Source organism: Pinus tabuliformis, chromosome 4_2 (assembly GCF_031772625.1).
Source record: "Pinus tabuliformis cultivar Carrire ecotype Pingquan chromosome 4_2, CPIR1, whole genome shotgun sequence".
Lineage (NCBI taxonomy): Eukaryota > Viridiplantae > Streptophyta > Pinopsida > Pinales > Pinaceae > Pinus > Pinus tabuliformis.
This window is the reverse complement of record NC_142304.1, coordinates 477907316-477921800: the sequence shown is the minus strand read 5'-3', so window position 1 is coordinate 477921800 and position 14485 is coordinate 477907316. Positions and strand designations below refer to the sequence as shown.

General features: G+C 31.8%; 1 protein-coding gene across 1 annotated transcript; it reads left to right on the top strand.

Moving 5' to 3' along the window:
• Positions 1–1122: 1122 nt before the first annotated feature.
• LOC149170023 (importin subunit alpha-1a-like) lies at positions 1123–7081 on the top strand. The gene is made up of 10 exons (XM_089425428.1): positions 1123–1287; positions 1548–1644; positions 1741–1832; positions 3513–3644; positions 3781–3966; positions 4477–4640; positions 4785–4863; positions 6356–6487; positions 6570–6697; positions 6790–7081. The coding sequence occupies exons 1-10, from the start codon at positions 1123–1125 to the stop codon at positions 7079–7081; spliced, it is 1467 nt and encodes a 488-aa protein (XP_089281554.1).
• Positions 7082–14485: the final 7404 nt, after the last annotated feature.

Sequence of the window (14485 nt, the reverse complement as noted above, 5' to 3'; positions counted from 1 at the left end):
AATTTTGCCATTTTTAAAAATAAGTTTCAAAATTTTCCTTGTTCAAATAAAAAATAGTGAAAAAGATAATTAATTATCTTTTTAACTAAACCGTCTATCAATGAATAAACGAGGGAAAGGATTAAGGAGCCTGCTATCGGGCATTAAATGCCGGATTAGCTGCAAGTTCGATAGCCATATAAAACAGATACTAGCGGTGCTTTCAGAACACTCCGTCCCCACCCAAAGCTATATGGCTATCGAGCTTGCAGCTAACCTGGCATTTAATACCAGATATTATCCCTTGCCAATGAATGAGATGCATTTATTCTGAAATAACAATTTTCCCTCTTAAAAAGAAATAAGAGAATAAAAATAATTATTTTAAAATCCTAGTTTAAACTTATCTTAATTTTATATCTACTCGATATATTTAGAGATTGAGATTTGATCCCCAAAGCATAATATAATTATAAATAATTATTTTTTTATTTTTATTTTTATATAATTAAAAAAAAATAAAATATTATAAATAATAAATACAATAATATAATATCTCTTTCATATCTAGAGGGCCTTTACATTAAAATAAATTATAAAAATTAATTAACTCCATAATATTAGGAAAGAAAAATTCAAGAACCTCTTTCATACTAGATTGGAGAATGCCTTTACAATCGGATAAACTATAAAAATTAATTAATTTCATTTATAATATTAAGAACCTCTTTCATACTGAATCGGAAGGCGCCTTTGCAATCAGATAAACTGTAAAAATTAATTAACTAGATTCAAGAACCTCTTCAAAGTAATTTAAATTATTAATTTTTTTTTTTGAAAAAATCTTCCCTCCTAATGGATTTTAGCCGGATGATATTGAATCCGTCAGAAAACCCTTCAGGGAAATACCTGCTCTATATAAATAAAGTTGAGGGTGCTCACGGTCCCAATTACAATTAGGAAGAAATACATTGGGCTTGTTTTTTAGAGTTGGAGGGGTTTGTGGTGTTGCTGTCACTTCTCCCTTCACTCTCTATGTGGGATCAATTTTGAAGGGAGTAAAGGTTTGTGGTGTTGCTGTCACTTCTCCCTGCACTCTCTGTGGGATCAAGTTTGAAGGACTCGTTACTTCCGCAGGCCAAAATGCCTCGCAGATCCAATTCCAAATCTGATATCGGGAAACGACCTTACAAGGAAGCAGTCAATGTAGCAGAGACCCGTCGCAAGCGAGGGGATTCCATTAGAAAGTTTAAACGGGAGGAAAATTTGCTGAAGAAACGGGGAGGTCGTGGTGTTTACAACAAAACGGTGAATTCTCTTATAGAACTTAGTTGGTCTACTATAACGATCTGTTTCTGCGCTGGATTCAAGTGGCTCTGTGCTTTAATCAGATTGGTAGAAGTTTATCGCGATTAGGTTTTGATATTTAGTATCTGTTATTATGGTAAATGCTAGGGTTTTTATCTTGACATGCAACACAGAATGCGACCTGCTTCACACTTATCTTGATAACTGCCATGTTAGTGTTTAGATATTGGATCGATAGTGTCAAACGTTTGTTGGTGCAGATGCAGAAATTGCCAATGACTGTTCATGCGCTTGCTTCTGATGATATTCAGGCAAAGAAGACTGCTGCTATGCGGCTGCGAAAGATGTTATATATGGGTTAGATTCTCTATTTTTAATCAGAACCCAACATTTGTGATCAGAAACAACAATCAAACATTCTTCCCTGCTCTTATTAATGTTTCTTCTGTGCAGAAAATAATGCTCCAATTGATGCAGTCGTCCAGTCCGGTGCAGTTCCTCTGCTGGTTGATATTCTCAGGAGGGGCGATACGTCTAAGCTTCAGGTAAGATGTAGTTGTTATAGCTTTGAGCTTATCTAGATTATGTATTCTTTGAATATTTGGCCGGAGGGACATGTCAAATTGCCGAATATTAATTTGACCGCGTTAATGTCTTTCGGATTGCCGAATATTTTCGATTGCTAAATATTTCGGGAATCCGCAATTTAGATAAAGATGATGGTTGGTTGTATACTATATTTAATAGTAAGATGATAGTTGTTATAATATATTTAAGGGTAAGATGATGGTTATTATAATATATTTAATAGTAACATATAGTTGTTGTAGTAAATTTAATGGTTAAAAATGAAATGTGTTTTTGTTCTGAAGCTGTAGTTGGTACAGTAAATTTAATGGTTAAGAATGTATTTTTGTTTATAACATGTTATAAATTCAGATCCATGAAGAAAATTTTCGCTGGTTACTTCTTCCAGGCTCATAGACTCCTGGCCCACCTTCACTTAGAGGAGCTTTTGTGAGGGTGATGCTTCCCACGTTCTCTTCCCTTTTCATTTAAAAAATAATATATATATATATATTAAACAATATTTATCTAAAATCAAATTTCTCAATAAAAAGTCTTTTATCTTAAAAACAAAACTTATCATATATCAATTGATTGATCTGGTGAGGGTGACTCGCTCTGGGCCACACTAGCCCTTAACATGACTGGATCTAATGGGTGACTTTCACATCACGGAATGACTTAATAGTACACCCCATCAGTGTCTATTCTACTCCTTTGGGTTAACAAAACCTATCGTTTATTTTTAAGTCAAATACTATCGATTTCTTTTTCTAATTTAAATCCAAACTTGGTAAGAAACAAATTAATTTTATATTTATTCAATAAATAAAAGATTGGCAACACCCCTTTTATTTAACAACATATCTTTTTCTTGGAAACACCCTTTTATCTAACAATTTTAATTATTATTATTATTATTATTATTATTTTATCTAAGGATATCTTTAGGTGGCCCACTCAAAAGAGCCACATATCTTGTCAACCATGGAAGAGGGCCTAACTGTAACTCTAATGGACCCAAGGAGAATTGAACCCACACCAATTCAATGAACTATCCAAGGAAAATTTTAAGGGATAATATTAGTAGGTGGGCTAATTTTCCATAGTTTTTAGAAAAAGAGATTAGCCAATTTACATTTTTTTTCTAAAAGTGATTCGCTTAAATTTTATACTATAATATTATGTTATCCTAAGAATGAGAAATTTTTTATAGAAACTATATAAAGTCATTAGAAATTTGGATAATTTTAAGAATATATCACCAAATTTTTTACAGCCTACATATTAGGAACTAGTAAAATTTACCAAAATTTCTATACTCACACAACTAGATTTTTTCCACAAAATTTAAACCAAAAACCTATATATGAAACAATGATTTAACAATATACCATCACCATTTATTATTATAGTAGATAAAAATAATCTAAAATAATTAATGATTTGTACCAAAATATAATTGATGATTTGTACTAACTCATACCACTATTTTAGAATGATATTTATTATTATTTATTATTATAGTAGATAAAAATAATCTAAAATAATTAATGATTTGTACCAAAATATAATTGATGATTTGTACTAACTCATACCACTATTTTAGAATGATTGTTTTGATGGTTGATATCGTGTTATCATACATGATAATACAGTTCGAAGCAGGTTGGGCCTTGATAAATATATTATCGGGAGCGTCTGAGCATACGAAGGTCGTTATTGACAACGGTGCGCTCCCTATATTTGTGGAGCTTCTCGACTCTTCGAATGATGACGTCCGAGAACAGGTACATTACTGCATGTTCATTGGCCATCTCATAACCTGTATCTACTTGAATTTTTCTAAACTTTCTTTACATCTTTACATTTTTGATATTTTTAAACTATCTCCTTGACATTGGATTCAACTGGTGTTTGTATAAGGCTGTTTGGGCCTTGGGAAATATTGTTGGAGACTGTCCAGCATATAGGGATCTTGCACTTGAACTTGGAGCATTAAGGGAATTGCTTGCCCAGTTTAATGAGACTTCCAAAATTTCAATGCTAAGAAACGCTGCATGGACTCTGTCAATTTTTTTCCGTCTTACACCCCAACCTCAATTCGATCAGGTAAATAGAATCTGTTACTTGGTTTTTGTTTTTTCGTTTCTGTTTATTTTTCTAGTTTTCTCTATTTTCTTTTTTTGGTTGAAATCAATTTAGAGTAGTTTTGGGAGCAGCTTTTAGGTGTATGTATTTTTGTTTCTATATAGTTTTGTTTGTTTGACAATTAGATCATATTTTTAAAATTTTAGTTTGTGTATACTTAGTAACAATCCAACTCTTGGTATAATTTTTTTTCGAAATCAGATAATCAGATATTTTTTTGTCTAACAAAATCTTGATTTAAAAATATTTTAATATATAATAAAGATATAGACTTAAAAACCTTAAAAACAGAAAAAACATATAATTTAACCGCCATAACTTGAATTTTAAAAAATTTCAACAATTTTTTTTCACAATAGTGGAGAAAAATCTATATTCTCGGGGAATTATGGCCTAAAAATAATCTTTTTCTGGTGCTTACTGCTTGGTACTATCAATTCATTCTCAGAGACTTTTGATTATGACATTCAGGTCAGATCTGCGCTGCCTGCCCTGCGTTGGCTTATCCATATGCGAGATCATGACGTGTTAAAATATGCTTGCTGGGCCCTATCATGTCTCTCTGATGGTCCCAATTCCAATATTCAGGCAATATTTGACGCTGGAATTTGTCCAAAGTTGGTGGAACTTTTATCGTGAGTATCAGAAGCACACAAGCATAAGAGTTCAATGTTTATATATATTTCTATCAATGAAGTATTGGAATATTATATTTATATCTTTGATTTTCAGTTGCTAGGAGATCCTGTGTAAATGTAAATCGGTTGGTTGTGTTTCAGGCATCCTTCTCCATCCGTTGTTTTTCCTGCTTTAGGAACAGTGGGTAATATTGTCGCTGGCGAGGAATTGCATGCTCAGGTCCACATATTCTTCATAATTTTCTTAAAGAATTTATATAGCACATTTATTAGAGTGATTAGGGTAAATTTGACTGAGCCAAGTTATTCATATTTATTAAGAGCTGTTTAGGTAAATTTGAACCAGTTAAGTTATGGATGTGAAATGATGGTCATTAGGATAAAGTTGAATTAGCTAAATTATCTCTATTTTTTAACTTTAGATGTGGTTATAAATTTATGAGAACCCATAATTTTACCCATATATTTAGGAGAAAATATGTAAGGAAATTGGACAATCTGTGGTATAATTAGATAAAAATTCCATAAAATCTGATCAAAATATAATTAGATAAAGATTCAATAAAATATGGTTAATAGTTTTTTTTTCCAAGAGTTCACTTTTTAAGGTCTTTTTTGCATCTCTTTTAATAATTTTTGTTTTTCACAACTTTACATTTTAAGGTCTGTGTTTTTGCATCTCTTTTAAAATCTGTGTTTGCATTTACTTTCAAACTTGCATATCTTTCAAGGTTCGTTTTTGTTTGTAATGATATTATTTAGTGTTAATTTTGCTTTTGATGATTGAATAAATAAATATATTATTATTACTATTATTATTATTATTAAGGTTATCAAGGCATACATATTCTAACTATATCTGATTTTGAACCTTTGCTTTTGAACCAGTGACTTCTTAAGATGAAACACATTCTCTTAACCATTAACCCCTACCCTAAATTTTGTAAAAGGGAAAAACAAACTAATTATAAGTGGGGAAATTTTATATTTTTCAATTTCAATGTTGCATTGAAAAGTATAAAAAAGTGAGAACTAAAAAAGGAATTGAGCATAAACCACTAAGGTTAGCAACTTTTATAAAAATAATTTAAATGTATTTATATCAGCTAGAGATTTACTTAAATAAGTTTTTAATATTTAATTTTTAAATAAATATTAATTAAAAAAAAAATTAAGAATTAAAAAAAAAATTAAGAAGATATTTTATATTGATGTTTTTGAATTTTAAAAACTTTGAAATATTTAAAGGAAAAAATTTAATTTTTAAATAAATATTAATTAAAAAAAAAATTAAGAATTAAAAAAAAATTAAGAAGATATTTTATATTGATGTTTTTGAATTTTAAAAACTTTGAAATATTTAAAGGAAAAAAATGGTTTCCTTTGATAAATTGTAGTTTTAAAACTATTTATATTGATTCAAATTATTTAAATTTCCAAATGAATAGGAAAAAACTGAAGAGAAAACATTGTTGTAAAAATATATATATTTAACAATTATATTATCGAAATTTTTCTTTATAGAATTGAATTTTTTTATCCAATATAGTATCGAAACTCAATTTGAATTCGTGCTTTATAACTCTGCTTACATCTAATTTGATATTGGAGACCAGAAACTACCCTATAAAGAATTCCATTTAATTCAAGTTCAAACCCTGGTAGAATTAGTTTAATGTTTATCCTTTTATCTAATATTTTGTCACCTACAGGCCGTTATTGACAATCAAGCCATTCCTCGCATCCTGCACCTTCTCACAGCCAAACAGAAGAACAAACCCATATTGAAAGATGTTTGCTGGACAATCGCCAACATTACTGGAGGGACCAAAGAGCAAGTTCAGGTTGAAACAACTTTGGATTTATGCTGTTACTTGCTACGAGTGTCACATTTTGTGAAGCATTACTCACTCTATTTCATTGCAGGCTGTGATAGATGCAGGCATATTCCCCCCACTTTTGTCCCTGCTAGAAAATGCAGAGTTGGCTATAAAGGGAGAGGTAGCATTTGCAATTTCAAATGCAACGTCCAATGGAACTGAGGAGCAAATAAGGTATGAAGCTTTCATTTCGTTGCATGTGTAATTTTACGCATCCATTTCTGATAATGTTGGGTACATGACGTGAGTTTTTTTTCCTTTAACAGATACCTTGCGGATCAAGGTTGCACTGGGGCACTTTGTGATATTCTAGCCTGCAGCGAGCCAAGGATTAAATATGAGTGCCTCAAAGGTCTGGAAAACATTTTGAAAGTTGGCCAGGCTGAAAAAAACGCAGGCCTAACCGATGTTAATGTCTATGCGCGCGAGATTGAGGATGGTAATGGCCTGAATAACATCGAAGATTGCCATTGGGAAGAAGAGCCACGAGTGTATGAAAAAGCAATTAACATCCTTGACAATCATTTCGCCAAGAAGTATAAGGAAATGCTAACATGATCTGATATACTTCAGCCAAGAGTACCTGGTAGTTTTAATTTCAAGTAGAAAGAGGGATGATCCTTGACATTATTGTGGCAGCAGATCAATGGTCTAAAGGTCCTTGACATTAGAATACTCGCACATCTGTGGAGGCGTTCTATAGTACTTTGTGAATGCATGCAAAAGCGGCTGCTCTACGTCGATATTTGTGAATGCATGCAAAAGCAGCTAGTCTAAGTCGATATTTGTGGTCTTGCAATATTAAATAAAATATAATATGGTCTTTCATAAATTTATTTCATGGGATAAATACGTTTTAATTATGAAATATTATTTCAAAATTCCAGAGATAAGTTATTTTAGATAATGATATGGGAAAAATAATGAAAGTATAAATATTATTTAATAGTGTTTAGATTCTAATAGGTGTGAGAAACTGTAATATAATGGGTTGTTTAATATTTTCACCAAATTAATTTTATAAAAATAAAGATAAATATAAAATAAAATTATAGTTTTCTATGGCGTTTTCTAATATGGTAAAGGTTTTATAATCTAATATTTCGTTTAACATTTTGACTAAGTTAAATTACATGGAAGTAAAAATAAAATAAATTAAATTAAATAAAAATATTAATGTAATTTGAGGTAAATATTTAACTTGGTAAAAATAAAATAAAAAATCACATAAAAATAAAATAATAATAAAAATAGAAATGAGCTACGGTATTCATGTGGAATATAGCTTATTTACGGAGAGAAATTAAATAATCTAGATCCATCTTAATTCCATATCTACTAAGAAATTAAATCTCAAGTTATCTTAACTAATAATAAAAAGAAAAAATAATGAAAATTAAAAATATTGTTTAATATTAAAATTGAATTGAAAAACAAATTGATAAAAAAATTGAAAAATAAAATCTGTATATTCAAATTTGAACATCAAAATGCTAAAAGTTATAAGCTAGGTATAATTTTATAAATAATCTTTATAAATAAATGTGTTGTATCTGTCCATTGTGTATTTATTACTATGTTTATTGTCAAGTTTTTTGCTTTTCATTTGCATTTAAATGTACATAATTTCAGCTAGCTTGTGTTGCTTGACAAATTTATTTTCTTTTAGGTTTTTAGTATATTTGTAGATTGTTTTAGAGTGTTTAAGGATTTTGATTATTTATTTGCATTAAAAAATATACCATCTTAACTTGTATTGCTCGATTAATTTGTATCTTTTTAGGTTTTTGGTTATATGGTAGAAAATTAATATTTTCAAGTATTGCTTGATAAATTTGTTTCTTTTTAGACTTTTGGTTATATATTAGAAAAATGATATTTAATCCAAAATAGTGAGTCTTTAAATATTTATAAATCATTTTGGAATACTTAAGGACATTACTTATTGATTTCCATTCAAAACTATATTATTCTTACTTGTATTATGTGACAAACTTGTTTCTTTTTATGTTTTTCCTTTTATGATAGAGAATTTCTCTTAATATTAAAATCTATTTCAGTTTAATGAGCAAGATAAGAGAGTTTGGTGTAAGTTTATTTCTAATGGAAATTGAGGACTTTCCTCTGCTCTCAATTGTATTAATAAGATCTCTTAGTAATCCATCTTGAACATGATTAGTTAGATGTATTTAATATTTTTCCCTCTTCTTTGCATGTTAGTTATTTCAATATTCATGTCAATATTATGACCCTTGGGCCATAATCTATTGTTTTTTCAATTAGAGAAAGGAATTTCTAAATGTTCCCTCTAGTAAAGTGAACCTAGGAAATTGGAAAGGGACATTAGCCCATGTCAACATATTGAAGTAGTGCTCTATTTGTTTCAACCACCTATTGAATTTATTACAATTAACTTACCATCATATATTGGTGTTTCAACTTTACTTTGAAAGAAATATTTGAAGATAATGTGGAGTTTCATATTTCCTATATTGTAGGAACAATAATTCACCAAACCCATTTTGGTATAATATTTTATGAGAAATGATCTATATCTTCCAACCTTGTCTTCTAGCATATTCTGGACATGCTAAGGTGTTCCATTTATAGTTGAAGAGATAAGATTCATCTAATCAACCTATGGGAAAAATAATCCATATTGCAATAGAGAAATCAATGATTCAACTTATCCAAAAATGAAGGAATAAAATACAATGTAATGTAATTTAATATGATTGATACAAGTATGCTAGGCTTAAATATGTGTAAAGAATAAGAGAAATTTCCCTAATAATATTATGGTCACCTCAAGTGCATACTTATTTCTAGAAAGCGGTAAGCTAGCTCCTAGAAAACATGATTTGCTAGTAAGTAGGATGCTAACTCCTAGAAAATATGATGTACCTCTACAATAGAAGAAAGAATCAATCATATCCCTTGAAAAGATGAATTAGACTAAGAATAAGTAATTAAGTGAAAAAGGTCAAATGCACTAACAAAATTATGCATGTGAGGGGAAATGATGTATGGACACAAACATGCCCACTTAAGGCTAGCTTAGGTGAATATGATGTAAGTAAAAATTGGGTTTAAAAAATACATATCCATGTTAAGTATTAAACTACAAATATATATCCCAAAAAAATGAGGAAATAGGGATAACCTAGTGGGAAGAAGACCTTTCAAAATAGGAGAGTGTGGAGAAGACTAGCCATCTTTCTTTGAAGCAGATATCTCCGTCACTCCCAAGTGAGCTTGTAACTTTGTAAATTTTTTCTTGCTGAGTAACTTGGTAAATATAACCACCAATCTTTCTACAAATGGATGTTATTGGAAATCAATGATCTAATTAAGAATCATCCCCTAAATGTGATGCATGTCAACCTCGACGTGCTTGGTCCTCTACCACTAAATGGGATTTCTAGAGATCTAAATGGTACTCCAATAATAATGACATATGATAGTATTATGGTTATACTAAATAAAAACTCAGTGAGAATATGCAACAAAAAATTGACTTGTGTTGTTACATTGGCTACACCTCTTTACCTTTCCTCTATAGTTGACAAAGAAAAGACTAATTTCTTCTTACTGAATAAATACATAGGACTTGAACTGAACTTAAATACATAACCAAGAGTGGAATTGTGATTTAACTATAGCAATAGATGATGTTGAACTCCTTGTGATTGGTAACTCATCTACAGAAAAAGTGTAAACAAGAGAGTGAACTAAGTCAATCATGTAAACATTAGGATATGAAGCACAATAAGAAATATTGGGACATTAATATGAAAACCACCTTTGTATACTAGGATCATGGTTCTCGCTTGAGGCCATACAAAAATTTCTACAAGTTATAGATAAGAGATGAATTCTAGATATAACCCCAAGGTTGTTCCATGTTGATTTCCTCATCACGATCCATGTGAAGAAATGCACTCTTCACAAGAATATTCTAAACCGCCTAGTGTTGGGCTTGTTATCACTCAGGTTTTTTACTTAGAAGTTATTAAAGAAGGAATGGCCCGAGGTAACCACAAACCAATATTTTAGATTGAGGTTCTAGACAAAGCTAAGTCGAGAGACGGCTCTCTCTTTGAGATTAAACTTTTCTTAGATAAGATTTCAGGCTAGTTCTTAATGCTCAAGGTGTTTTGTTTTGATTAGGTGGTGGAATTAAGGAAATAGATGGGTAGAGCAGGTATTCAGGCTATTGGGCTATGGATTCAATCAAGAAAGGCTTAACTAGATTTGATCTATTACTGAGGTAAGAGTTCACAGGGTAGGCTAACACGAAAAGAACAAATCTGAATGTTTCAATGAATGGAAAGTCCTAATCAGGGCCAAGGGCAATGAAGAATCCTTAACTGATTTCGGGATGAAGAAAGGAAGGATGGTCAGTAGTAAAAGGCAATGAAGAATCTTGTACTATGGGCGAAAGGGAAGATGAACTATAGAAGTAAGGGGGCAATTAAGAATCCCCAGACCAAGGCAATTTAGCATAAAACATAAATAAAAAAAATAGTTAAAATGGAGAGCACTTAAGCAAATTTTGATGATATCATTCCTTGTCTGCTTTTAAGATTTATAAGAAAACATATGAAAATATCATAACGTAAAGAGAAAATGAGATTTAAACAAGAGAAATGGATACTTATTTGTTTCCGGTCATGCACAAGAATCGAGTAAAATGTCCTCATCTTTATTTCATAATCTAGTAAACCATTCTAGTCTTGAGTACAATAGCTCCTTAGCTTATACCCAAATGTCTCCAGAAATGCTTTTGAATCCACCCTAATTACTTCATCTTGTGAAGTATTTCTACAAAATTTGACACAAAATATCTCATAACTACATGAGAATTAATATAGGAAAAAAATTATTTTCAACACGAAGATAGAGACAGATGGAAATATGTTTGCTTACTATCCCTCTATTTGTGAACGTGTTGGCTGCTGGAATTTGGATTTGGCTCTTGCAGTTGCCTTGGTAGTTATGTGCTAGATTCACTCTTATCTTTAACCTACTGATACTCTTTATCTGTGTTGATTAATGTATCACATGTTTTTACATGGTTGTTATATTTACCTTCTAGATTTACTACAGTAACTTATAGTAAATCTTTAAAATTGGTCCACCATTCACTACCTGGTAATTTTATTCTGATCATTTTCTTGTATATTTCATCAGTTTATGTAAATTTAGCAAAATAGGGTTTGCTGGTGAATAAGTGTTTAATTTCATGTTCTATATAGAACAAATTCTCCAACCCATCATAAAGTACCTTTCCTGTAGGTAATGCTTTTACTCCTGAAGAACTAGCTTGGCTCTTGCACTGTTTGTGCAATCTGTCAATGCAATCTTCTTATGCCGTTAATTTGTCATGTATGACCAGAGGACTAGGAAGTCTTTTTTCTCTCAAAATGCCATATTTTAACATGAAACTGTCGATGTCTGCTTGAATTCTTTGACATTTTTTCTCCGAATTAGACATCAAGCTCCTTTTAGTAAGAACCTTCTTTATCTCAATGATAGTTGCGGCTCTGTCCTAAATTTCTAATTCATCCAACTGGTACCTGTTTCTACTATTCAAAAAATCTATGAACTGATTTGCTTCTTTAGGCCTGTCTCCCAATTCTTCCTTTATATTTTGTATTGCTTCCATGGTTGTTTTGACTAATTTAGTTTTCTAAAAACTAACCTGAATGGAAGGCCAAATATCATTGATGGAATCAATGATATTGGTCGATAGTATATCCTTGATATCTCCCATCTAGTGTCAAATCCTTTTCAAGGACTCTGATTCTTTCCTCCGTCCTTTGGTTTTTCTGTTCTTCTTCTTTACTTTGACTTTATACAAGCTCGTAGTTTGTTTCCAAACTTGTCATTTGTTCTCTGAGCTTTTCAGTTTTGTGGCTTGGATACTTATTTTGTTCCATGGCTTTAATCAATTCATCTATTTTTCTATTGATGTCCCTACACTGGTTGATCTACCTGTGGCTGAAGTAGTACCTGCTACTGGTAATGCGGTTGCTGTTTGAAGTATTGGCGCCAAGGAAGTCTCCAAAGTGGAGGGTATTGTTGTAGAAACTGTAGGTATGACAGTTTGTGGAGCGGTGGCCAGATCACTCTGCTTAGACTATATAGCCTTCTCCAATTTCTTCTCAGTTTCTTTTAACTGATCATTTAACTTAAGGACTAGGTCCATAAGTTCTTCCTCCTTTTGCCTCTCTATAACTTCTGCAGTTTGAGGATAGTGGAGAGGAGGGATCTTGAGTTGCTTCTTCAGTGTAGCTATATCAACATTTTTCTTTTTAATCAACTTCTTTGCTACTTTGACATCCTTAGGATCATGTCCCAAATCTATCACCAAGTTTTCTAAAGTTTTTATCCTAGTGTCTTTAGCCCAAGAGGAGGCCTTTTTCAGTTGAAGTTGTGCAGAGGTATTGTTCAACGAGTTCTGCAATTGATGTGTTGTGATGGCCTTATTAGTCAATGTAGAATATGCCATCTCACCAGTTAGTTTGTGAAGTTCTATTTGGTCAGTAGGATGAATATCCTTTTCCAAAACTTCAAAATCTGTCTTTAAATAATCAGCCATGGATCTTGGCTATTGCATATCTGGCTTGAGGAAGCTCATCTACATCTTTCCTTCCTTTATGTCAAAGGCTGACATCAGTGTTGTATGGTTGGTTGGAGCCATTCTCAAATAGTGAGCATAGGTCTGAGCTTTTAGTTTCTCATTCCTTGCTTTAATCTCTTTATATTTTCCTTTTATTTCCTGGCTTTTTTAGGAAGGAGCTATGAATGAAGACACCTATGTGATTTGTTTCCTTTCCAAGGCCTAGAATTGTGAGGTGGAAGGTGAACCTCCTGAAGGGATAGCATGCCCACTTTCTATCCTTTTTTCCGTTGTGTTCCCTGTTGTTTCCTCACTGAACTCTTATTCTGCATATGGGTTTAACCTTTGCCTTTTAGCAAAAGTTTGATCAATAGGCCTACTAGTAGGAGTGGCCTCCTCTCTATCTCTTTTAAGGTTTCTTTCCTCATTTAGAGGAGTCTACAAAACAAGAGGATTGTTCATTATTTGTTCTAGTTGAGCAAGTTCCTTTGAGATTTCTGGATTTTCAGATTCTTGTTGTTGTTCTGAAATCTCTCGTTATTTTGATGATTCTAGTTGGCTTGATGGCCCTGCTTGCTCCGAAGTCTGTCCACTGTGTCCCTGTGACTACCTTTGAGATGGAGTTTCTCGAAGCACCTGTACAAATAAACCTTCATCAAGCCTCCTATCTAAATGTACCAATACATTGTCATTTGCAACTTGTGTGCTATCTTGATCTACCAGAGTGCATTCCACCCATTCAGATTGATTGGCATATTGTTCAATTTCTGTGATCCTATGGTGGATATAAGGAGATAGCTTATTTTTCTACCTTCTATTACAAATGAAGTTGCTGGGGTCATAGGTCTAGATGAAAATCTTTTTTAATCTCAATCTTTGGAGGGTTTCATCTGCCTCCTTTGCTGCTTCTCTGTTATTACAAATAAATGGGCCTAAACGATATCTTATTCTTAGTTGGGCCTTCTTCTTGGTTTTGACAAAGTGAATCTCATTAGAATTGATCATTTTCCTGTAGTACTCTAGAGCAAATAATCACATGGAGAGATATCTAGGTAATTTGTAAGGAGGTAGCACATACCCATAAATTTTGATTTCAGTATGGTTTTGGTACAAGTACCAATCCCCTACTTTGTATTGTTTGGGCAGCTTGATAACCCTCTTAGTGTCTGCACTCATTCTGGGTGAAGGATTTCCTAATAACATTGTACCCACTAGATGCACAAATAGGTCAATAAAATTTGTGTATGGATAGTGAGAAGAACTAGACCTGTGGAATAGAGAGATCCAGAAGATGACAAATCTAGGATTCCCTTTAGTATCAAGTTTTTGGAAAAATA

Bases quoted from the DNA above. Each gene is read 5' to 3' on its own strand.
- LOC149170023 (XM_089425428.1), top strand. From the start codon at position 1,123: ATGCCTCGCAGATCCAATTCCAAATCTGATATCGGGAAACGACCTTAC. The intron at 3,645-3,780 runs GTACATTACTGC...TGTTTGTATAAG, and splicing joins ATGATGACGTCCGAGAACAG to GCTGTTTGGGCCTTGGGAAA. The intron at 4,864-6,355 runs GTCCACATATTC...TGTCACCTACAG, and splicing joins GCGAGGAATTGCATGCTCAG to GCCGTTATTGACAATCAAGC.